At 38.4% G+C, this 26159-nt stretch overlaps 1 protein-coding gene across 3 annotated transcripts in view; it reads right to left on the bottom strand.

Annotated features, from left to right (window-relative positions):
- Positions 1–26159, bottom strand: part of TENM1 (teneurin transmembrane protein 1) — a 771573-nt gene that overhangs the window by 468429 nt on the left and 276985 nt on the right. For all 3 annotated transcript variants that reach the window (XM_027608817.2, XM_027608819.2, XM_027608818.2), the window contains 2 exons: positions 5710–5970; positions 3990–4046 (listed from right to left, as the gene is read on the bottom strand). In XM_027608817.2, the coding sequence (XP_027464618.1) occupies positions 3990–4046; positions 5710–5970 (318 nt within the window). The remainder of the gene's footprint in view (positions 1–3989; positions 4047–5709; positions 5971–26159) is intronic.

The following is a 26159-nucleotide window of genomic DNA, read 5'->3' as shown; positions in this document are numbered from 1 at the left end:
TTCCCTGCAATAACAGTAATAAATAATAATGAATAACCCTAACTAATAGGACATCCATCCCCCCACTAGACTATATGTTCTTTGAGATTGGGGATTGTATACTGGTCATCTTTTATATATCCCCAGTCTCCAGTACAGAGCTTAGCAGCAAGTAAGCACTCAATAAATATGGCTTGTACAGAAATATCACTATAAACAAGAATATAGCTATAAATAATTCCTTCACAATTTACAAATCTTCCTCGACTTACAATGAGGTTATGGCCTGATAAACCCATCGTAAGTTGAAAATACTATAAATTGAAAATGCATGTAATACACCTGACCTTCTGAACACCATAGCTTAGCCTACCTTAAACTTGCTCAGAACACTCACATTAGCCTACTGTTCGGCAGAATCATCTCAAACAAAGCCTATTTTATAATAAAGTGTTTAATAACTCATGTAATTTATTGACTACTGTACTGAAAGTGAAAAAAAAACAGAATGGTTGTATGGGTGCATAATGGGTGTAAGTGTATTGGCTGTTTACCCTTTGTGATCACGTGGCTGACTGGGGGCTGTGCCTGCCACTGCCCAGCATCAGGAGAGGATTATACTGCATATCGCTACTCCGGGCAAAGATCAAAATTCAAATTCAAAGTAGAGTTAATACTGAATGAGTATTACTTTCTCACACCATAAAGTCAAAAGCATGTGAGTCAAACCATCGTAAGTCGGGGACCATCTGTATACTTTATTAGTTACAGGTTCAGAATGCTTTTTCTCTGTTTCTCTCCGTTTAGCTTCTTGATACGCAATTTCATTTTTACTTTTTATAATCCAACTATTGCATTTAGGCCATATGTGAAAAACCTATTCTTGGAAATTGATTACCCAAATTTAGCCGCCCATATCGTTTTTTTCTGCCAGTCTGGGGTAGATTCAGATGTAATTATGAGGGGTACCCTAATCGCTGAGGTTGAGCCTCAAGTAGGACTGCTGAATCCTTCTAAGAAATACCCATTGGATTGCCTGTCAGAGGCAGAGTTGTGTATTAGAGGACCAGAGGTTTGACCCACCAGCATTTCTATCCTTGTAAGATCGGAGAAGAGCTACAAAAATATATTGCCTCTCAGTTTTATTTTTTTCCTCAGAGCAATGTTGGTAGTAAGGTGAAATGGGAATGGTGAAGGGGTAAAATGAATGAAGAGGTATGGTTGATATCAATGTGTCCTGCTCACAGGCTTCAGGATGAAGCTAACTTGAGTAAGTCTGCATTTTTCCTAAACAGATCATTAAGCATCAATAGACAACAAAGGGTTTACTTAGGACAAATTTGAGGGGATGGAAACAAAACTCCATTAGTGTTCTGATTGCCCTATGAAAGCTAAGAAATCTGGATTCCCTTCTGTTACCCAATGTTCTCCCTCCCGTCCCCTGTGCTTCAGGCAGCTCAGTCCAAGCGTTTCAGTGCTAAAATGGATGGTTATTTATTTTAATCCTTCATAGGTTATAGCATGTCGGAGACTTAAATTCAATTAAGGGTAACCAAACAGAGTTTATGAAAATGAGAAAAAATAAATATTTTGAAAAGCTTAACCAATTAATGAAATGAAAGAAACAAGTCCTTCTAGACATGATTTTGGAAATGTAAGTAGGAAATCCAAGTCATAATCTAGGATGGACAGAATTGAAAGCATCCTTGAAATCATGTTCAGAATCTTTCTCAGTTGAATAACTCAACCAAATTAACAATTTCCCCTATCTCCACTTTTCTCCCACATTTACAGGAGTGAGGCTTAAATCATCCTGAGCTGGTCTATGATATTGTGCCTATTGCCTCATCAATCATCTCAAAATCAGAATGTATAGGAAGACAGAACTAAAAGAAAGTGTCACTGGCACTAACTGAGGCACAGGGATGGGATGGCATGGAGTCTGAGACAGTAAAATATATAAATCTTAAAAATTTTATGCCATTTTACTCTTTTAAAATATAGTATATACAAAGTCAGATTAATGAAAAAGATGCCCTGGTAGGCCTCCTTCCATGAATGGATGAGATCAATGGGAAATAAATAGCAACATTTGCACACAAACATCAAGTTCAATTCATTGAAAATAACTATTTCTTCAAATTAATATGCTTTTAGAAAAAGCATTTATACTCTCATCTTAACTCAAAACTTCTCTGTGAGAACCTAGGGAAATGTTGAAGACTGCTCAAGCCTGGTTATCACTGATTGAAAATTTATAGAATCAAATTGGTGAAATCATACTATAGGTCATAAATTAAGACTCTAAACTGTATACTCTTTATTGAAAATTAGTAGTAGGAGTCAGAGTAAGATGTATAGAACTCTCACCGAGAAGGGAAAAGTTGTTTAAGTTCACATTATATGTGAGTTAAGGAAGGAAAGGAATGGCTATTTGGAAAATAATCAGTTGCAGTTCATTAGCTGGTTTCTGAATTTCTGTTTTAACTCTTCCTCCTATGTAAAATCTGGATAATAAGAGAATCTACTTCGCAGAGTGATCGTGAGGATGATACCAGATAAAGATACCAAAAGTGTGTTTGGAAATGTGAAGTGCTGATCAATAATAATAGTGAACATTCAAATTGTACTTATGTGTTACAAATACTATTCTAAATCTTTATATACATTAATTTATTAAATCGTCACAAAACCCTCATGGTAGACATTAACATTATCCTTATTTTACAGATGATGAAATTCAGGCACAGAAACTTCATATGACTTTCCCAAGGTCACACAGCTGGGATTTAAACTTAGGTTGTCTGGCTCCACAGTCCAAACTTATAATCACTATGCTCCACTGCCTCTCAAAAGTTGACATCATTCTTGGAGGTACATATTGGGCCAATAGAGTCTTGCAGTAAGGATAAGTTTTTAGCAGACTGGATCATTGGTTTTCCTTGGCAGCCCAGCCCAATTTTGTGATACCCTATCCAGTTCCTAAAACAAACCATAAGGAAAATAAACCTACAAGGAAAAGATAGGATGCGTGTCCTTTACTCTTGCATCTTCCAACCCTGTCTCAGTAAATAGTATTTCATGATCAAGGTAGATAGATAGTTGATTAGACTGCGGGCCAAATGAAACTGAATAGTTTCATTCTTGAAAGTCCCTAATACATCCAAGGAATAAGACTCAGTAATACAATATAGTGGCTCACCCAGTAAGCAGTTCTCATGGTGGGGTAGGGGAGGATAATGTGCATTTTGATAAAGCTCATTCTGATATATCTTTCCTCTGATCTCTTCCCCTGGCCACCTTCCAATTTTGAGTCACTGCCCTGTGGTCAGATGTGAAGATCTGATTTTGATTTCATCAAAATCATTTATAAATATTGCTTTCAGTATGCCTCGCAAAAAGAGGCAAAACCTAATGGGCGCAATGAAGACAAAAGTAAAAAGGACACCAATATCCCCTCACTGAAAAACTGATACAGTATAAATAGAGGTTTACAGGGAGGGATGAACAACATTTCTTTCATTGAAGGTGTTATTTATAATTGATGACATGGATATAGTGGGATTCTAAACCCAAGCCGGAGCATCTGAAGGAAAAGACCAAAGCCATTTGCTAGGTGTTGTAAAGTTATGACAATATCTGGATTAAATTAATGACTAAAGCCAAGCAAAAAATCATAGATAATGTAGGAAATCATGAGGCCAAACCCAACTCAACTTGATTTAAAATCTTCACCTCCATGCTAAATAATGTTTCCCTATCCCACCTTAGATCTTGTCTTGTCCTTGTCCCCAGCTCCTGCCTCACCTCCTCTTCACTACCAACATACACACACGAAGTTTTCCAGAGGAAAGCAAACCAATAAGCAGCCAATGAACTAATCTTTGACAGGTTAAATAACCAGCCCTGTGTGTTGTTTGTCAGGGGGACAGGGTTCCACTTTGTGGGGTGGGTGTCAGGGATGGGATGAGGCAAAAATAATCAGTGGTCAAATATTTGGAAACACTTACCTTGAGTAGACCCAGCTGGAGCCTCCATGTCACAACAAACAGGAGAGAATTTAAAACCTGTAATATCAAACATTTTACGAATTAATCCTTACCCAACTCAGCTGGGATTCTTCAATCTTTAGCCCATATCCTTCATCCGGTAGTATTTTTTCAGTAACAGATTCAATGAAATATGATTCACATATCATAATGTTCACCTTCTTAAAATGTATAATTCAGTAGTTTTTAGTACTTTCACAGAGTTCTGTAACCATCACCAATATATAATTCCAGAATTACTTCATTACCTCAAAAGAAACCCCATACACCTAGGGTCTTACGGAAGTGGAAGAACGGTGGAAATCCATGGAGAAATTTCTTTTATTTTAATGTTTCGATGCAGTGAACTGGCTATATAACTTCATATGTCAGGAGTGACATGAAGGACAACAAGAAGTCTCGGTGATGCAGGAGATCATCTAACACCCCTTTTCACATAAATTTGGTCATTGGTTTTTCTGTTTCACAGCTGAAGCCCAGAAAACTTTAGAGACCAGTCCAAGGTCTCATAACTTCCATCCTAATGCTCTTTCACTTACATGACTATGCATTCATAGATCATCTATGTTCCCTTCTCATTTCTGTAATCCCCCTCCTCGCTCTTGGCCAAAGCCAGCAGTATATACATACATACATACATGAAAATAAACTAAAACAAAATCAAGACCCCAAGGATACTTGGTGATATTACAAAATGTTATGGTCTATCATTAAGGAAATGATATTTTAACTAGTGGGCAAATGGTCATTCCTGATTGTATCATTGTGGTCAGTGTCCCCTATGGGCTGAACCAGGCAGAGGAGGACAGAATAGAGAAAGCTGTAGGTATAGGACGGTTGGTTACCTCTCTGCCACCTGAGAAAATACTAATTAGTCACTGCTAACAGAACAGGCCTGTGGTCACGGTAATGGTGCCCTATGAAGTTTAGACAAACAAAATGATGAAGAGCCCAGATTAATGTGTTTAATAAGTATTAATGTGCTTTTTATGAAAGGATTCCGTAAGAGTAGGGACAGAGGAACAGAAGTAAAATAAATAAACCTCTTCCCAACAAATGAAAAAGACAAGACTTTTCTGTTTCTAAAAGTTGTAAGAAAAGAATATATAATTACAATTTAATGATACTGTATTATTACTTACTGTCTGGCAAATGGCTGAAGTTAATTTACCTTCTGGGGTTTTTTTTAATTGTGTCAGTCTAACCTGGTTAATTTGAATCTGTCTGTACACTTGACAGGTTAATCTGAATTAAAATAGAAAGCACATACAGAACATGCTTGCTATACAGTCATTCATCTCATTGTTCATATATTGATATAAAGCCAAAATACATGAAATGAGTACTTTCTATAATAAACACCACTAGTAGTACACTGGAAAATAAAGATGAAAATAAAAGGTGAGTAATAAATACGACATGCACAGTATCGCTGACGACATGAGATTATTCCCCTTGGCGGATCACCAGAAATAAAAAGCATTTTATCTATCATTATAAATAAATGTGTTTATTTGTCAGATACTTGGGTACATACCTTGTCCATGGGAACCCACTAACCTGCATTTCTAAGCTGCACAGTACATGGAAGATAAGCAGACATAGGGAAGAAAAACAAATCAAAGGCTAAAAACTGCATTTTCTCTGGGTTTTACTTAAACAGTATAGATAGTTCTATTACCATTCTCCCCATCCGACTTCCTTTCATGGTCTGTGTCCGTCAAAGACAGTGCAGAGTTTGCCCGGCTGGACAAACAGGAACTGTGTTCTGATTTCATCCCCCGTATCCACATTCTCAGAGCGTGGTCAGGTGAGGCCGCACCTTCCGTCTCCGTGTCCACATCAGAGCCCATTTCTAGCTGGTAGCCATGCCGAGAAACACTGTGCATGTCTGTCTGGTAGCCAGAGCACAGAGTGTGAGGAGTTTCACAGAATTCCATCTCTGAGAAGAAACGAAGTTCAGAGAAAAAGTTAAGAAATAGGAAGAAAGACCAATAAAGTTCTACTTTTTGTCTTTATTCCCCTCCTCCCCCCTTGCTAATAATTACGTGTTTTTGCAAACTTAGAATTCTGGCCTTTTTATTTATGGTAGCTAGGATTCTGTGCTTATTTTGCACTTCTGTGTCTTAAAATTATGCTCCTGTTGATTCTTACAAGGCTCTGGAAAAAGCATGCCCAAAATAGCTTTATAGCTACAATTTTAGGTTACACAAAATGTAATGAAATAAGTGAGTACAGAGGAGTATAGAGTGTAGAAAGCTGTCCTTTAAAAGATATTTCTCTTCTAGGAAGAATATATATGATCTGTAGAGCACATCTATGCTTAAAATACTAAAATTATTGGCTTTCCTAAGTATTTCATACACATTAAGGTTAAGAATAAAAAATTCAATGTGAAAAATCTGGGGAAAAACATTACATATTTAAACACACTTCCCTAAAGTATGTTTCCCAAAACACATTAGCCTGACCGCTGAAACTATGAGTGCTAAATGTCATTATTTCCCATTGTCTCCAAAGGAGTTTGAGGCCTACCTGAGGCTAATTATTCTGTTTCATTCATTCTTTCAAAAAATACATAAAAAATATTCAATTGTGTATTACACCTCAGCAGGGCTTCACGGTTGGGATTCCCCCCACCCTTTCCCCCAAGTCTTAGATCTCTATAATGCTTAGGATCTTAGAGATGCTGTAATGAATCCCCTCTTTTTACAGTTGAGGAAAATAAGGTCCAGAGAGTGGGTATCATTTATCTACTGCCCATGTCAGGTAGCAACAGATCCCTTTTTCCTAAAACACCCATCTGGGCATGGTTTCCGCTAGACACCGGCGAAACCCCATCCACTTACTGCATGAATATCAGGCATTCAGTCTTACAGTCAATTTTGCATTCAATTATGGCAAGGTGTCAAAAAGGGGAAAAGATGCTTTAACAGTCCCTAATAAGTTAATGAAAAATGACCACATGCCAAGATATATCATCTGAAATGTCCATGTAATACTTAGATAAGGTAATCCAGGGATGTTTTACACTATATAGGATTTTCTCAGACTGACATCAGAGACAGGGTATGTCATTTGGCCAGGAAGAAGCTTAACTGAGTGCATCTAATCCTTAGCACATATCAATAAAATGCAAACCCTAAAATGAATTTAATTCTTTGAATACAGAAAGTGCTAGAATTTAGATAGACCATACACTAGAAAGAAGAGTGCAGAATATGAATATGTGTTTTAAAAATAGCTGTTTTTGTAACATATAATTGCCAAAAAAGGGTTTAATGAATCAAATCTTAATGCTTATTTAATAGCCATTAGGTGCTCAGCACTGTGCTCTACGAAACAGATACTGTGGGCAGAGAAGGCTACTATAATGTATTAGGATAATTCAATTATAAATTAATTTTTTTCAGGGTTATAAGTCACCGCTAAGCACATTACTGATGATTTCTGTGCTGCATGTCTCTAAGAGTAATTCTGTTTTTCTACAAAAATTTGTCTAAATTCCAAAGGAGTAATGTTTTAAAAATAGGCATGGTTCCCACCTGTCAAACATATAACCTCAGGAAACTGTGCTTCTCCTTAACATAAGGCTAAAAGTAAAAATCCATTTTGCCCAGTATAAATCTTAGTGATCTAGAATATTTTGACCAATTAATATTCATGCCTCTTAATTTCACAGTGTTTCATTATCCAATCCTACTGTGCAATTGTTGCTACAGCAACCTGATCGTGAACCTGTCAGCTTGAAGCTGCAGGAAAGGAATTTTATATAGGCCTGCATTCACAACTTCCTTCCCTCCCCTAGACCAATGCTTCCCAAACTTCAGGATGCTTCAGAATCACCTGGAAGGCTTGTTTAAAACACAGATTGCTGTGCCTGCCCTCCAGTTTCAGTTTCTGATTCAGCAGGTCTGGAGGAAGGCTGGAGAATCTGCATTTCTAACAAGTTCCCAAATAAAGCCTGGGACTGCACCTTGAAAACTCCATCCCTGGATATTTCCTGAAGTCAGTGGGAGCCAGGAAAGGGGGTGAAGTGAGAGAGCAACCTTACTGGGGCATTACCAAGGATTCTGCAGCAACCAGCTGTGATTCTATTTGGAGATGCAAGAAAGAAAGCATTTGAATTGAATTGCTATGAAGTGTCCCCATTTATTTTCCATGGATTCAGGGCACTAATTAGGAAATTTACTTTCACAAGCACAGACTTGCATTTATTTTCACTCATACAATGGCACTGAGATGTTATTTTCCAAAGATTACAATATGAGCATCTGAGTCATGGTAAAGACATTCACTGGAAAAGGATGAGCAAATAAAAATAAATACACAGCCAATTTCACATTCTGTATAATAAAATACTAGATACGGTTAAAAAATAAAGATCACTGGCAAGTGTAAGAAGAATGCCTTTTCATTAAAGAGATTTATTTCCCATTCAAAAAGAAATCTGAACATGGATTTGTTCCCTTCTAAGGAAATGTGGTGTAATATGATCAAAAAATTACATAAGATTTCTATTGGAACCATAGTCTGATCTGAATACAAAGATTAAACCACAAATTCTCTAATTAAATACAACCAGATAAAAGTACACTTCCCTTGGTGATACATAATTAGAAAAAGTAACAATCCAAGTAAGCTATCAGTTGCTTTTTAATGTCTAAAAAAAATAAAAGGAGAGAAAGAAAAGAAAAAGTTTCCCTTACTTACAGTAAGTGATGTGAACACTTCCCTTTCTTGAAATCAACATTACCACCGTGAATTATTTCCTTAAATACACAAAAGTCTTAGTGGTGTTCAAAATTCCCATAGGATGTTTTTTCTATAAAGCACTTACAATGCACCTTAAGCGGTTGTTTTTAGCCTTGTTACCTAAAATACTACATATTCCCTAGAGAAGATGAAGTTCAATTGGATTTATTATAGGTCTACTCTTAACCAAAAAGCTAACCATAAGAGAAATGAAAGTACAATCTTAGGATATCTAAGATTTAAATGGATAGACTGGTACCATGAGAAATTACAATTCAGGAATAAACAGATACAGATGTCGCCAAGTGAATGAAGTACTTGGGGCTTCACAAACATGTATTTAAATTTTATTACAAGGAAAACCTATTTTGCAGTCTTGTAAGAGACAAAATCTGAGCAAATCAATGCAGTTGAAATCCAATTTTTAAAGGGGGCAAAAGATTTGAATAAATGCCTCACAAAAAAAGGTATACAGATAACCAATAAGCAATTGAAAAGATGCTCCACATCATTAGTCATTGGGCAAATGTAAACTAAAACTGCAATGAGATACCACTACAGTCCTAACCATAATGGCTAAAAAACTTCTGACCACACCAAGTGTTGACAAGGATGTGGAGCAACCATATACACTACTAGTGAGAAAGTAAAATGGTACAACCACTTTGGCAAGCGATTTGCCAGTTTCCTGAAAAGGTAAAGCAATCCTTAACAGGAGAGCAATGCACTCCTGGATACCTATCCTAAAGAAATGAAAACTTTTGTCCAAACAAAATTATATACAAGATTGTTCATAAGCTTTATTTACAATAGCTAAAAAGAAGATACAACCCAAGTGTCCATAAAGAACTGAAAGGAGGGGCGCCTCGGTGGCTCAGTTTGTTAAGCATCTGCCTTCAGCTCAGGTCATGATCCCAGCGTCCTGGGATCAAGCCCCACATCAGGCTCCCTGCTCAGCTGGGAGACTGCTTCTCCCTTTCCCCTCTGCTCCTGCTCTCTCTCTCTCTTGCTATCTTTCTCAAATAAATAAATAAAATCTTAAAAAAAAAAAGCTGAAAGGATAAACTACCTGTGGTAGATCTATACACACAGGATGTATAGAATACTACTCAGTCCTAAAAATGAATGAACTATTGATACATGGCAAGATGCATGGACCTCAAAATAATTATGCTGTGGGAAAGAAGACAAACAGCATGTCTATATGTATGTTTCCCTTTCAATAAAATTCTAGAAAATGCAAACCCATCTACAGTGACAAAGAATAGATTAGCAGTTGCCCGAGGGAGAGAGTGAGGGGGAAGTATAGGACAAAGGCGCACAAGGAAACATTTGGGATGATCTACATGTTTGTTCTCTTGATTGTGACAGTAGTTTCACATGTGTATGCATGCTGAAGTTTATCAGTTGTACACTTTAAGTGTGTGTAGTTTACTGTACTTGAATTATACCTCTATCAATTTTTTTTAGTGGATTTTATACCACCAAGAAATAGGACAGTGAGGAGACTGAAGAATCAGTCGATTTTCATAGATGGGGCCACAGGTCTCGAGTTAGAAGCAGGCCCTACTCTTTTCCTCCTCGTGGAAGAAAGTGCATGTAACATGAATGAAAATGTAGTCAAAATGCTGTCTTGCCTTTTGTCTAAGCCAACAAGCCATCAAGGCTAACTGATGCATGATTTCTCAGTGATTCTCTAGGGAGCACGTTTTTCCTGGGAATATAACAGTTGAAAGCTAATTTAGGAGGGAAACAAAGAATGATGCTGATCACTGATGAACTTTCAGCATCAAAGGGAACATTCTGTAGTTGGGGGATCATGAGACTAAGTTGAGCGGATCTGGCACAAAGGCTCACTTTAAGCCACTATTAATGCTAATAAATGAATATATTTTTTAAAATGCTATGAAGTGCCCAGTAAAATGAACTACTGAATTTTTTCTCTGAATCTAGGGATTGATCTTCAGGTGTTCAGCCTGGAGAAGCCATTTATCAAAATGTGAAAGGGAAAGTCATAGTTATCTATACCAGCATTTTTCTAGAAATGCCATTTTTGAGTTTGATAAGCTCAAGACTTTATTTTCCTTAAAATTCCACCCATCCAAACTTCTTCTAGAAAGGGAGCTTTAAGGCATCACACTCCAAATAAATAATTGGAGGTCAAAAAGCATGATTAATCTTACCCATGATGTGAGTGATTTGTGATATAATTTCTAAAGAGTGTAGTCCATTTCCAAAGTAAGGAAGAGGGAAGGGGATAAAATTATTAGCTTTAATTACTGTGACTCATAAGAAGCCTTATGGACGACGCAAAAGCAGGTGTTTTTAATTAGCCATGTTGTTTTTGGATAAGTCACTTAACATCTTGGGGCCCTAGTTTCCTCACTTGTAAAATATTCAGGTCCACCTGGAAATCAATCTCTGGGTAACTCCCTTGTTCTAAAATTCTGTAATTATAACTTGACCCTGTTATGGCAAAATGTGGAAGGGTTAATATTTACAAATGGGGAAAGAATTAGTGGTTTTATAAATCAAGGTATTATTCACAGTTCTATTGTGAAGGATAATTATACATGTTACCTAAATAAGATCTTGTGTCATGATTACGAGTCTTGCAATATTAAAGTCCTGATACAGCTTAGGTATCCACTGTGAGTTGCAAGATTAGTGATAGAGTATGTAAAATACATAATGTAAAAAAAATCAAGTGAGTAAATAATTATTTATCAAATATAAAATTGTCAGTTTATAAACATGGCTATTGCAAACAGTACTCTATAGCATAATGAATAAAAAGTCACACAATTAAATAGTATCACTAATAATTCATTACTGGCTCTAGGGAAAAATATAATGAGTTATTATAATCTTAAATAAGAGAAGGAAGGAAGGAAGGAAAGAAGGAGTGAAGGAAGGAAGGAAGGAAGGAAGGGCAAGAAGTGAGCAACGCCAGAAAGGACACAAATAATTTTCACTACTGGGTACCACTTTGTGTTTCTCAGTGTAGTGGGTTTGAAAATAAAATCCTATCAAAATTGTCAATCAGTTCATGTAAGTTTACTTAAATACAGCTCCACTGAACACCCACTCAATTTCAAGTCAAGAAAACAAAACAAAATAGACTTCTCTGATTTCTCTTAGTCTTGGAAAATTAGCCCAATTTAATTTCTTCCTCACTTACTTCATGAAAAAGCTTTATCGCATGCACAGTACTGTACTAGGCACTGAGCAGAGTGAGTTAATAGGACCATGTCATGTCCTTTGGCAAGTTCCACAGAGAGCTTTGTTAAAGGTACAAATGACAACAAAGTAATAAAGGCACACCACCCAGACATGACCTTTATTTTTCTGCTGAGGGCTTATCAGTCTTTTCTGGGGCACAGCAGAGAAAGACAGAGCGCTCCCACATGTACATCTGGAGCCTGTGGTTATCAGAGGACTTAAAGAAAACAGCAAAGCTTCCTAAGCCTAATCTCCCCCCTCACGGTTTCAAATGTACCCATTATCTCAGTACTCAGGACCTACCAATTATGCCTTATTTAATTTTCAAGATTTCTCCATCTGTCAGTACAGTGACAAGCACAGCAAAAAATCTGGGCAGAGTTAAAAGCCTGAAGTAGAAATGTTCATGCTTTGTGACCAATACTGGCTAGGAGCCAACCCAGAAAACAGTTAACAGACGATGTTAATGCCAAAAAGGATGCTCTCAGGAGCACATCAAGTTGGAAATCTTTAAAAATGGCTCAAACTAGAGAAGGATACAGAATTGTAACAGAAAGTCAAAAGGAAGGGAGATGAGGTAGGAACCTGGAAGAAATCCAAAGGGACTCCAATCATCTTTAGAGAGATAGGAGAACATCCTTCAGCAATCTGAGAAGGCAGGACATTTGATATGGAAAGCAACAACTTCTGCCTATGTTCTTGAACCAATATTCACGTCAGTGCAGGGCCCAGTTAGAGTGTACTCACAGAAGATGGGCGAACTTGCTCTGACACTAATACACGGCAGCTTCCCCCACAATGAAAAATGTGAGGCTTGCTCTACTGCCTTCGCAACAAGAGTCTGGAAAAATAATCAGGGACTAGAAAAGATGGTGGGAGGTCCTGGACTTCAAAAGAAATTTAGATCAATGAGAGCCTGTGCATGTTCCCTTTATTTCAACATTTCGAATGAGACAGAAACTTCCCGGCCTAAATGAGAAATTTTCAGGGCTACTGAATACTGAAAATGCATGGTGCTCAATGGCCCTAAAAATTTCTCATTTCTTACCTTTGTTGTTCCAATTTTCTGACTGTTCATAACACTTTGGAGCCTGAATTCTTATTGACCACTGTGGTCTTCCAGGTATACTTTTGCATTTTGATTATGTTCACGAAGCATGTGAAGCTGTTTGTTTAATGTGTGTGTGCATGTGAATTTTAAATGGCATTAATCTGCGGCACAAGTCCACTTACAGAAGCGAGATGAGTGAGCTAAAGAGTTAAGGAACCACAAAAAACACTTGTGAGTGCTTCAAAGCATACTTAGAAAAGCAAACAATGTGACTTCTGTAACATTCTACACTAATCTGTAAGCATTTATTTTGTGATGAATGAGTAAAGATACCAAGATAGAACTGTGCACAGGAGTCATTGTTTATTTAAAAAACAACAACAACAAAAAACTACCGAATAAACTACATTCTGCTTTTTTAGGGGGTTCTCCTTACCATCTTTCAAAGTGCCCCGATTTCCTTTGCCTCTGTATCTCTGGACATATTGTGCTGACCTCCTGCAGTACCTCCCCCCGCTCTGGTTTTTCACTAATCTGATTCCTAATATCCAGCCTTGGGTCGGTACCTTCACAAAGAATTCTCCAACTTTCCCCTCCCCTCTCCCAGTAATCTTACCCTCATCCACCGCATTTCTAATCTTTACTATATATTTTTATACCTGACTGTATATTTCTTTTTCCCTACATGTGTATCATCTGTATTACCTGCTAAATCAGACCTCCAGATCCTATGGTGTTTTCTAAACTTTTAGTATCTTTCAAAATCAAATAAGATCATTTCCACAAAGCGTTGTATGATTTATTAAGGACTACATAAATACAACATAGTTTTGTCATCCCCTCAGGCCCTAGAATAATTCTAGTCAAGGATTGATAATTAAATACCGAAGTTTTAAAATCAGTAGTTAATAGGGAAGCACTCTTGAAAGGATTAAATTTGTGAATACAATTCCAATGCATATGAGATAGTTTTGCTTACCATAAAACAATGCCTACTGATGCAAATTGAAAAATTGCTATTTTGGTAAATCAGCTATGCATTTCAAATGATAGATGCTCCACAAATTTGCCAAGAAGAGAGAGACAGCAGCCCACTGGCTGTGGATTCAGGAAAAACAATTTATAGCAATATCAGACTAATGGAGAACACATTCTCTCTATTGTCTTCTGACTGAAATGGTATCACAAAGGAAGCTGCCCTCACTATATTGTTTGGCTTAATGAATTGGGAAATGACTCCCTATTAAAATTCTTCAAAATATACCCCAGGGTATAGAACTGGGAAGCTTCTTAGAACCAGTCTAAAAGCCTTGGTAAAGACGATCTTTCAGCTAGCTTGGATGGTAACTTCTTTCATCCTTCTCATCCATCAGTTTCATCCCATTTACCAGATAGAAATTACCATCTTGGCAGATCTGGAGAGTGTCCTGGAGTGAGTAGGTGGCTCCTCGAAAAGACTGTTTTCATGAAATGTGTTTTTCAGGAATATAAAAGAAGAAACTCTCCAAATGGGCAAAGGTTATGGAAAGAACTCTTAGGACACTCATCATGGACTTCTGAATATGAATTCTATTTATGGGAAAATGCTAAATTCTAGAGAATTTAAAGCCTTAAAACATTAAATTCTTGACTTCTAGTCAAGATAGAACCAAATTTATTGGGGGACCAAATTTATTCTCCTACCTGAAACAATAACAACAAAAACCTGATAAAATATAGGAAATGACCGTGTTTTAGACGTTGGCAAACAAAGGAGAGTGATTCCTGAGATAAGGGAAATGCATGAGATGAGCCCTATGGTTGCCTCAGTTTACTGTCTGCAAAGAGTTTCCAGGCCTCAAAACAGGAAGGGAGAACATAGGTGGATCCCAGCAGCTTCTCTAAGTTGAGGAGATGGACCTGGTAGTCCAGGAAAGCCAAGACAGCTAGAGTTTGCAGTACAGAGTACCAAACAGGAGAGCTGCATAGAAAGAGAACTCCAGAGACCTGCAGAGCTCCCCCACTCCAAGCCCCCGTTAGTCACTGGAGTCCTGAATGGCACAGGCCTGGAAGAAAACCACCTGAGACTGGACAATGAACCACCTGAAAGGATTAAAGGAAACAACTTTGAATCTTAAAAAGGGCTGGAAACAGTCCCGGTTCTCAACAGCCAGAGTGAAAAAAATCTCATAATCCATGGGCACTGAGCACATTCTGATAAACCCATCATGAGTTGAAAATACTGGAAGTCAAAAATGCATGTAATACACCTAACCGAATGAACATCATAGCTTAGCCTAGCCTAACTTCAGTGTGCTCAGAACACTTACAGGAGCCTACAGTTGGGCGAAATCATCTCACACAAAGTCTATTTTATAGTAAAGTACTGAATATCTCATGTAATTTATTGAGTACTGTACCAAAAGTGAAAAACAGAATGGTTGTATGGGTGCAGAATGGTTGTCAGTGTACTACTTGTTGACCCTCATGATTGCACAGCTGCCTGGGAGCTCTGGCTCATGATCATGAGAGAGTTTTGTATCCTGTATCAGTAGTCTGGGAAAAGATCGAAATTCAAAATTCCAAGTACCGTTTCTATTGAATGCATATTGCATTCACACCATCATAAATGGAAAGATCGTAAGTTGAGCCATGATATGTAAACCATTTGTGTAAAATGCAAACTAATCTCTAGTGACAGAAAGCAGATCAGTGGGTGCCTGGGAGTGGGGTAGATGGAGAGTGGTAGAGAGAAAAGCATTATAAAGGGGCAAGAGGAAGCTTTGGGAGGTGATAGATATGTTCACTATAATGATGGTCGTGATATTTTCATGGGTCTATACAGTTATCAAAATTTGCCAAATTGCACACTACAAATATGCACAGTTTATGGTATATCATACCTTGATAAACAAGTTTTTAGAACATAGAAGTAGGAAACAAGAATGTTTTCTGCTTGCTTAATTTAAATGTCCCAGTTGAACACTGGGAACAATGGAACAAAGTAACGTGATTGATAATACTAAAATATCAATCTGTGTTCAGAAACTGCCACGAATGAGGGAAATGACAGATGAATTCCTCTTGTCTGCCCTTTTGCCTTCACCCCAGTGGAATCACAAGGGCTTCAATTCTGGACACTGAAATTCCAAAATGCTTAGATCATTATAAGCTGATGTACACATGATCAACAAATTAGGTTTGATCCTAATGTGGCAGGAAGGATTCCTGGGCCAATCTGGACTGAGCAATAAAGTACCATGACAAAGCAGGTAGTCTCCATACCAGTGACACACATTTGCCATTCCTACCTAGCAAGCTACTTGCCTTTGTTTTATTCTATAGCTACAGATTTCTCTCATGATCCTGGCTAATCATTCTGACCAAAAGCATGTCATTTGTTTTAAAGAAGACTAATATGAGAGGTTCTGGTTAACTAAGTGCAAATGTAGCCCTACTCTTTAAACTCTCAAAATCTACCTCTCAACAATGAGAGGTTAGTGATGTTCCCTTTGTTTACCACTAATTTCTACAAAAGCTCTTTAGTAGCATACACACACACACACACACACAGTCAATGGCTGCATGTGTTATTATATAGAGACAGTAGCATAGTAGTCAAACACTCTAGTATTCTGGGCCACTATTGACCTCGTTCTGAAGTACAGTTGATCTGAAATGATAGAATTATTTTTGAGAGTGTGATTACATTATAGTCCTACCAGTACAAACTTATACTTAGAAAGAAAGGTCATTCTCTATTTACTGTGGAAACTGGGAAATTAATCTACCTCAATTACCAGTAAATTCACTCATAACTGACAAAATACAAGGTTTTAGACTAAACCACTTGGATTACTAGTTCTAATTTCAAAGCACACATTGTCCAGTTCTAGGGCACAAGTGGATGGAGGTCAGGCTACCAAGGAACATGCAGTTTTACACATTAAAAAAAAAAGAGAGAGAAAGTACATCCAAACAAGAATTTAGTATCTTCTATGTGCCAGGCCCCGAAACATACATTATTTGATTTAATCCTCAAAGTATGCCTTGTGAGAAAGGCAATTATGTTTTGAAGATTTATTTATTTGAGAGAGAGAGAGAAAGCAAGTGGCGGGGGGCACAGAGGGAGAGAGAGAATCTCAAGCAGACTCCGCACTGAGTGCGGAGCCCAGTGTGGGGCTCAATCACACGACCCTGAGATCATGACCTGAGCCGAATCCAGGAGTTAGTCACTTAACCAACTGTGCCACCCAGGCACCCCAAGAAAGGTTATTATTATCCCTATTTAAAAAAAAAAAAAAGCAACTGAGGCTCAAAGAAAGATTAAGTAAAGTCCAAGTCCACACAGATACCAACTGGAAAAGTGAACTCAGAACAATTTTAACAGAATCCTAATCACCTTATACAGCATATGAAGTTATAAGTAGCACATTCAAATTCACAGTCTAGTTCTCATTTGTGCAATGTGTGTGTGGCTGGTGCAAGAACTTCCTGCTTCTCGCCTCCCAGGTCTCATTCAGCTCACTGCTGTTTCCATCTGGATTTTCACAGCCAGCCGCCAAAATACTTTGAGGGATATGGAAGCTAGGAGACAATGGTCATTTCCTTTGTCACTGACAGTATAAAAAAACAGACCCTTAAACTGTGCATATATTAGCTCATTGTTCTTGTATGAATTTAATGTATTTTTATACCTCCTTTTGAAGTATTATTCCACTTGGCACTAATTCTTATGGATTCACTTCACCAGCATCATGTCACTTTGACTCACTGAAAATAACAGTGATATTTTAGAGCACATTCTGTGTTTCCAGACAACACAAACAACATCTGTGTCTACAGGTGGACAAATAAAAGAAAACGTTGGCCTCTCCTGTGTTTAGCTCCCTAGCTCACAGCAGCTGCCTTGAGGAGAATTTTGAAATTATTTAACATTAACAAAGATGAGATGAATATTATTCATTGGGAACTGTGTGTTGGAGTATTAATTCAGCACATTATCCCCCAGCCAGAGGAGACAATCAGATCAAAATTGGGGGCATTTCCTGTTTACAAGGTAGCATTATCATCTCAGGCTAAACAGACTGAGCCTAAATCTGTGATCTACACAAAGAATTTTACATGTATCACAGCATTCAGAGAAAGACTGAGTTGAAAATATTCTACAGTTTCTGATTAAATGTTGAGGAAGAGTTTATTTTAAATTTATCAAGGAGGTATGAAATTAGATAAAAGCATGCATCTCTTTAGCTATCATTTAGTGCTAATACTGCAGGCGAGTTCCACAAAATGCGTCTTTCAAAACCTCTTAAAGCTAGAAAGCAAATACAAACAGCAACAATAGCATTAGTGCTTTTGAATTGGAAACTTATACGGCCCAATTCCTTATTCACACTGCTCAAAACAGTTAACCTGAACAAGAAAATGAACATTTCAGGCACTTAAGAAACAATGGACAATTTATATACATGAATACAATCATGCTCATTTTACAGATTTTAGAAAGATTTGCAGGTCAAACAATCTATGAGGACTGCTCAAGGACATTAATGGTATACAAGACCGATGCAATATGAGTCTACACAATGCCTGAACAGTTGTCTCCACTCAATCCCCAAATCATCTTGGAGGACGAAGTACTCCAAAAAAACCCAGCCAAACAGAGATGTGATGTTACATTGACAAAACATCTGTTTGGCTGGACATTCACTTTGGACACAGTTACTGGCTTTCACTAGTTCCAAGGTTTGTCCTACACATGATTCTAAGGTAAGTCAGTTCCTTCTGTCCATTTATTTGTCCTTTAGCCTCTCCCATTCCATACCCAGCATCCAATATTTTAATTTCCATACTTTCACTTCCTTATCTAGACCCCTCCCACCATTTATTTATTGTCTCTTTCTTTTTCAAATGTTCCTTTTTTTCAGCTGCTGCCTCAAAGCGCAGTCCTGTGCTAGCAAATCTGATAAATCTAAGCTAGGTTTAGTATACTTGCTCTTTCCAAACCCATGCCAAATTACACAGTATCATTTTTTAAAAAGATTTTATTCATTTATTTGAGAGAGAGAGTGAGAGAGCATGAGAGCAGGGTGAGTGGCAGAGGGAGAAGCAGATTCCCTGATGAGCAGGGAGCCTGATGAGGGACTTGATCGTGGGACTCCGGGATCATACCCAAGTCAAAGGCAGACGCTCAACCGACTGAGCCACCCAGAGATCCTACATAGTATCATTTTTTTAAATCTTATTATGTTATGTTAATCACCATACATTACATCATTAGTTCTTGATATAGTGTTCCATGATTCATTGTTTGTGCATAACACCCAGTGCTCCACACAGAACATGCCCTCCTTAATACCCATTACCAGGCTAACCCATCCCCCAACCCCCTCCCCTCTAGAACCCTCAGTTTGTTTCTCAGAGTCCATAGTCTCTCATGGTTCATCTCCCCCTCCGACTGCCCCCCTTCATTTAACCCTTCCTACTATCTTCTTTTTTTTAGCATATAATGTATTATTTATTTCAGAGGTACAGGTCTGTGACTCAACAGTCTTATACAATTCACAGCACTCACCATAGCACATACCCACCCCAGTGTCTATCACCCAGCCACCCAATTCCTCCCACCCCCCACCACTCCAGCAACCCTCAGTTTATTTCCTGAGATTAAGAATTCCTCATATCAGTGAGGTCATATGATACATGTCTTTCTCTGATTCACTTATTTCGCTCAGCATAATACCCTCCAGTTCTATCCATGTCGTTGCAAATAGCAAGATTTCATTCCTTTTGATGGCTGCATAATATTCCATTGTATATATATACCACTTCTTCTTTATCCATTCATCTGTCGATAGACATCTTGGCTTTTTCCATAGTTTGGCTATTGTGGACATTGCTGCTATAAAAATCGGGGTGCACATACCCCTTCGGATCCCTATATTTGTATCTTTGTGGTAAATACCCAGTAGTGCAATTGCTGGGTTGTATGGTTAGCTCTATTTTCAACTTTTTGAGGAACCTCCATACTGTTTTCCAGAGTGGCTGCACCAGCTTGCATTCCCACCAACAGTGTAGGAGGGTTCCCCTTTCTCTGCATCCCCACCAACATCTGTCATTTCCTGACTTGTTAATTTTAGCCATTCTGACTGGTGTGAGGTGGTATCTCATTGAGGTTCTGATTCGGATTTCTCTGACGTCGAGTGATGTTAAGCACTTTTTCATGTGTCTGTTGGCCATTTGGATGTCTTCTTTGGAAAAATGTCTGTTCATGTCTTCTGCTCATTTCTTGATTGGATTATTTGTTCTTTGGGTGTTGAGTTTGATAAGTTCTTTATAGATACTAGCCCTTTATCTGATATGACATTTGCAAATATCTTCTCCCATTCTGTCAGTTGTCTTTTGGTTTTGTTGACTGTTTCTTTTGCGGTGCAAGAGCTTTTTATCTTGATGAAGTCCCAATAGTTCATTTTTGCCCTTGCTTCCCTTGCCTTTGGCAATGTTTCCAGGAAGAAGTTGCTGCGGCTGAGGTCAAAGAGGTTGCTGCCTGTGTTCTCCTTTACGATTTTGGTGGATTCCTGTCTCACATTTAGGTCTTTCAACCATTTGGAGTCTATTTTTGTGTGTGGTGTAAGGAAATGGTCCAGTTTCATTCTTCTACATGTGGCTGTCCAATTTTCCCAACACCATTTCCTGAAGAGACTGTCTTTTTTCCATTGGATATTCTTTCCTGCTTTGTCGAAGACTAGTTGACCATAGAGTTGAGGGTCCATTTCTGGGCTCTCTATTCTGTTCCATTGATCTATGCATCTGTTTTTGTGCCAGTACCATACTGTCTTGATGATTAGAGCTTTGTAATAGAGCTTGAAGTCTGGAATTGTGATGCCTCCAGCTTTGCTTTTCTTTTTCAACATTCCTCTGGCTATTCGGGGTCTTTTCTGGTTCCATAGAAATTTTAGGATTATTTGTTCCATTTCTTTGAAAAAGAATTTTGATAGGGATTGCCTTAAATGTGTAGATTGCTCTAGGTAGCATTGACATCTTCACAATATTTGTTCTTCTGATCCATGAGCATGGAATGTTTTCCCATTTCTTTGTGTCTTCCTCAATCTCTTTCATGAGTATTTTATAGTTTTCTGAGCACAGATCCTTTGCTTCTTTGGTTAGATTTATTCCTAGATATCTTATGGTTTTGGGTGCAGTTGTAAATGGGATCGACTCCATAATTTCTCTGTCCTCTGCCTTGTTGTTGGTGTATAGGAATGCCACTGATTTCTGTGCATTGATTTTATATCCTGCCACTTTATTGAATTCCTGTAAGAGTTCTAGCAGTTTTGGGGTGGAGTCTACATAATGTATCATATCATCTGCAAAGAGTGAGAGTTTGACTACTTCTTTGCTGATTCGGATATACGTTATTTCTTTTTGTTGTCTGATTGCTGTGGCTAGGACTTCTAGTACTATGTTGAATAACAGTGGCAATAGTGGACATCCCTGCCATGTTCCCGACCTTAGGGGGAAAGCTCTCAGTTTTTCCCCATTGAGAATGATATTCACTGTGGGTTTTTCATAGATGGCTTTTATGATATTGAGGTATGTATGTACCCTCTATCCCTATACTTTGAAGAGTTTTGATCAAGAAAGGATGCTGTACTTTGTCAAATGCTTTTTCTGCATCTATGGAGAGGATCATATGGTTCTTGTTCTTTCTTTTATTAATGTATTGTATCGCATTGGTTGATTTGCGGATGTTGAACCAAACTTGCAGCCCAGGGATAAATCCCACTTGGTCGTGGTGAATAATCCTTTTAATGTACTGTTGGATCCTATTGGCTAGTATTTTGGTGAGAATTTTTGCATCCATGTTCACCAAGGATATTGGTCTGTAATTCTCCTTTTTGATGGGGTCTTTGTCTGGTTTGGGAATCAAGGTAATGGTGACCTCATAAAACGAGTTTGGAAGTTTTCCTTCCATTTCTATTTTTTGGAACAGTTTCAGAAGAATAGGTATAAATTCTTCTTTAAATGTTTGGTAGAATTCCCCTGGGAAGCCATCTGGCCCTGGGCTTTTGTTTGTTGGGAGATTTTTGATTACTGCTTCAATTTCCTTAGTGGTTATAGATCTGTTCAGGTTTTCTATTTCTTCCTGGTTCAGTTTTGGCAGTTTATACATCTCTAGGAATGCATCCATTTCTTCCAGATTATCTAATTTGCTGGCATATAGTTGCTCATAATATGTTCTTATAATTGTTTGTATTTCTTTGGTGTTGGTTGTGATCTCTCCTCTTTCATTCATGATTTTATTTATTTGGGTCCTTTCTTTTTTGTTTTTGATAAGTCTGGCGAGGGGTTTATCAATCTTATTAATTCTTTCAAAGAACCAGCTCCTAGTTTCGTTGATCTGTTCTACTGTTCTTTTGGTTTCTATTTCATTGATTTCTGCTCTGATCTTTATTATTTCTCTTCTCCTGCTGGGTTTAAGCTTTATTTGCTGTCCTTTCTCCAGCTCCTTTAGGTGTAGGGTTAGGTTGTGTATTTGAGACCATTCTTGTTTCTTGAGAAAGGCTTGTATTGCTATATACTTTCCTTTTACACCGCCTTTGCTGCATCCCAGATTTTGAACAGTTGTGTTTTCATTTTCACTTGTTTCCGTGAATTTTTTAAATTCTTCTTTAATTTCCTGGTAGACCCATTCCTTCATTAGTAGGATGCTCTTTAGCCTCCATGTAGTTGAGTTCTTTCCAACTTTCCTCTTGTGATTGAATTCTAGTTTCAAAGCATTGTGGTCCGAAAATATGCAGGGAATGATCCCAATCTTTTTGTACCAGTTGAGACCTGATTTGTGACCCAGGATGTGATCTATTCTGGAGAATGTTCCATGGGTACTAGAGAAGAATGTGTATTCTATTGCTTTGGGATGAAATGTTCTGAATATATCTGTGAAGTCCATCAGGTCCAGTGTGTCATTTAAAGCCTTTATTTCCTTCTTGATCTTTTGCTTAATCTGTCCATTTCAATGAGGGGAGTGTTAAAGTCCCCTACTGTTATTGTATTGTTGTCGATGTGTTTTTTGATTTTGTTATTAATTACCTTATATAATTGGCTGCTCCCATATTGGGGCATATTTACAATTGTTAGATCTTCTTGTTGGATAGACCCTTTAAGTAGGATATAGTGTCCTTCCTCATCTCTTATTATAGTCTTTGGTTTAAAATCTAATTTGTCTGATATAAGGATTGCCACCCCAGCTTTCTTTTGGTGTCCATTAGCATGGTAAATGGTTTTCCACCCCCCTCACTTTCAATCTGGGGGTGTCTTTGGGTCTAAAATGAGTCTCTTGCAGACAGCATATCGATGGGTCTTGTTTTTTTATCCAATTTGATACCCTGTGTCTTTTGATTGGGGGCACTTAGCACATTTACATTCAGGGTAACTATTGAAAGATATGAATTTAGTGCCATTGTATTGCCTGTAAGGTGACTATTACTGTATATTGTCTGTGTTCCTTTCTGGTCTGTGTTACTTTTAGTCTCTCTCTTTGCTTAGAGGACCCCTTTCAATATTTCTTGTAGGGCTTGCATCGTGTTTGAAAATTCCTTTAGTTTTTGTTTGTCCTGGAAGCTTTTTATCTCTCCTTCTATTTTCAATGACAGCCTAGCTGGACATAGTATTATCGGCTGCATATTTTTCTCATTTAGTGCTCTGAATACATCACGCCAGTCCTTTCTGGCCTGCCAGGTCTCTGTGGATAGCTCTGTTGCCAATCTAATGTTTCTACCATTGTACATTACAGATCTCTTCTCCCGAGCTGCTTTCAGGATTTTCTCTTTGTCTCTGAGACTCATAAGTTTTACTATTATGTTAGGGTGTTGACCTATTTTTATTGTTTTTGACGGGGGTTCTCTGTGCCTCCTGGATTTTGATACCTGTGTCCTTCCCCAAATTAGGGAAGTTCTCTGCTATAATTTGCTCCAATATACCTTCTGCCCCTCTCTTTCTTCTTCTTCTGGGATCCCAATTATTCTAATGTTGTTTTGTCTTATGGTATCTCTTATGTCTTGAATTCTGCCCTCGTGATCCAGTAGTTGTTTATCTCTTTTTCTCAGCTTCTTTATTTTCCATCATTTGGTCTTCTATATCGCTGATTCTCTCTTCTGCCTCATTTATCCTAGCAGTTAGTGCTCCCATTTTTGATTGCACCTCATGAATAGCCTTTTTGATTTCGACTTGGTTAGATTTTTGTTCTTTTATTTCTCCAGAAAGGGTTTCTCTAATATCTTCCATGCTTTTCTCAAGCCCAGCTAGTATTTTCATAATTGTCATTCTGAACTCTAGTTCCAACATCTTACTAATGTCCGTATTGATTAGGTCCCTGGCAGTCAGTACTGCCTCTTGTTCTTTTTTTTGAGGTGATTTTTTCCATCTTGTCATTTTGTCCAGAGGAGAATAGATGAATGAGAGAACAAAATGCTAACAGGGTAACAACGACCCCAGAAAAATATACACTAAACAAATCAGAAGAGACCTGAAACAAGGGGAAAAGAAAGGGAAAGAAAAAAAAAAGGAAAAAAAGAAAAAGATTAAAAAAAAAAGAATATGATCAAATATGATCAGGCTGGTGAACAGATCAATGCCCCACACTAGATTTTGGGCGTATTTTGGTCTAAGAAACTGCCTCCCAAGACTTTAAAGAAAGAAAAGCTTATATATAAACAAAAATAAGGGTAAATACGATGAAGGGATGGAATATGACTGTAAAGATGAAAATTATAAAAGATTTTATAAAAGGAATTGGTAAGATAAGAAGTTGGTTGAAAAAAGAGAAGAGAAATTAAAAAAAAAGGGAGAAAATGTAATCAGGCAGGAGACTAGAACAAAGCCATACACTAGAGATTTAGGGTATATTTTGGTCTGTTAGAAGAAACCATATCTTAAAAATTTTTAATGGAGAACAACTTATATATATACACCAAAAATAAGGTTAACTACTATGAAGGGATAGAATATGACTCTAAAAATGAAAAATAAAAAAGATTTTTAAAAAAGGGATTGATAAGATGTTGGTTGAAAAAGGGAAAAAGAAAAATTTAAAAAAAGAAAAAGAAAAAAAAGAAAAGAAAAAAATTAACTTTGAAAGAGTAAAGAATCGGGGGGGAAAAGCCATGAATTCTATGTGCAGTATTCCCCTAGCGCTGGAGTTCTGCCGTTCTCACTGATTGGTAAACGTGGTCTTGGCTGGCAGTTCTTGCTGATCTTCTGGGGGAGGGGCCTGTTGCCGTGGTTCCCAAATGTCTTTGCCGGAGGTGGAATTGCCCCACTCTTGCGGGGGGCCGGGCTAAGTAATCTGCCTGGGTTTGCTCTTGGGAGCTTTTGTTCCCTGCAAGCTTTCCGTACAGCTTTTGAGGACGAGAGTGAAAATGGTGGCCTCCCAATCTCCGCCCCGGAGGAGCCGAGAACTCAGGGGCCCCCCCTTCTCAGTGTACCCCCAGAGAAAAGCAGTCAATCACTCCTGTCTCCCCAGTCTCTGGCTGCACTCTGTGCTCACCCGGCCTGTGACCGAGCGTTTCTATCTCTGGCACCCGACCCTGTGTGGAGTCTCCAAACCCAGCAGATCCCTGCGGTGCACTCCTGCGCCGCTCCTCCCAGGGGAGGAAGGGGTCTCCCCCGCTCTGCTGCTTGTTGGGTCCCTGCTGGAGGAGCAGTGGCCCGACTGGGCCACGGATCACAGTTTATGGCAACCCCGAGCTGAGAGCCCGCGCCTCAGCTCCATCTCTGCAGCCGGCTTCCCTGCTCCGATACCGGGGAGCTCTGCTGCACTCAGGCACCCCCGGTCTTTCTGTGACCCCGAGGGTCCTGAGACCACACTGTCCTGTGAGGGTTCCACCCCTCCTTAGCCACTGGAGCGACATCCCTGAGCGGAGCCAACTTCTAAAAGTTCCGATTTTGTGCTCTGCTGCTCTATCACTTGCCAGAAGCGGCTGACGGAGGCCCCCTCCCCCGCTGTCTATCCTCCCGAATATCGCCTCGGATTCACTTCTCCGCAAGTCCTACCTTCCAGAAAGTGGTCGCTTTTCTGTTCAGAGTTGCTGCTATTCTTTTCTTCGATCTCCTGTTGAGTTCGT

This window comes from Zalophus californianus, chromosome X, assembly GCF_009762305.2.
Source record: "Zalophus californianus isolate mZalCal1 chromosome X, mZalCal1.pri.v2, whole genome shotgun sequence".
Lineage (NCBI taxonomy): Eukaryota > Metazoa > Chordata > Mammalia > Carnivora > Otariidae > Zalophus > Zalophus californianus.
This window is presented reverse-complemented; position numbering and strand designations above follow the sequence as displayed.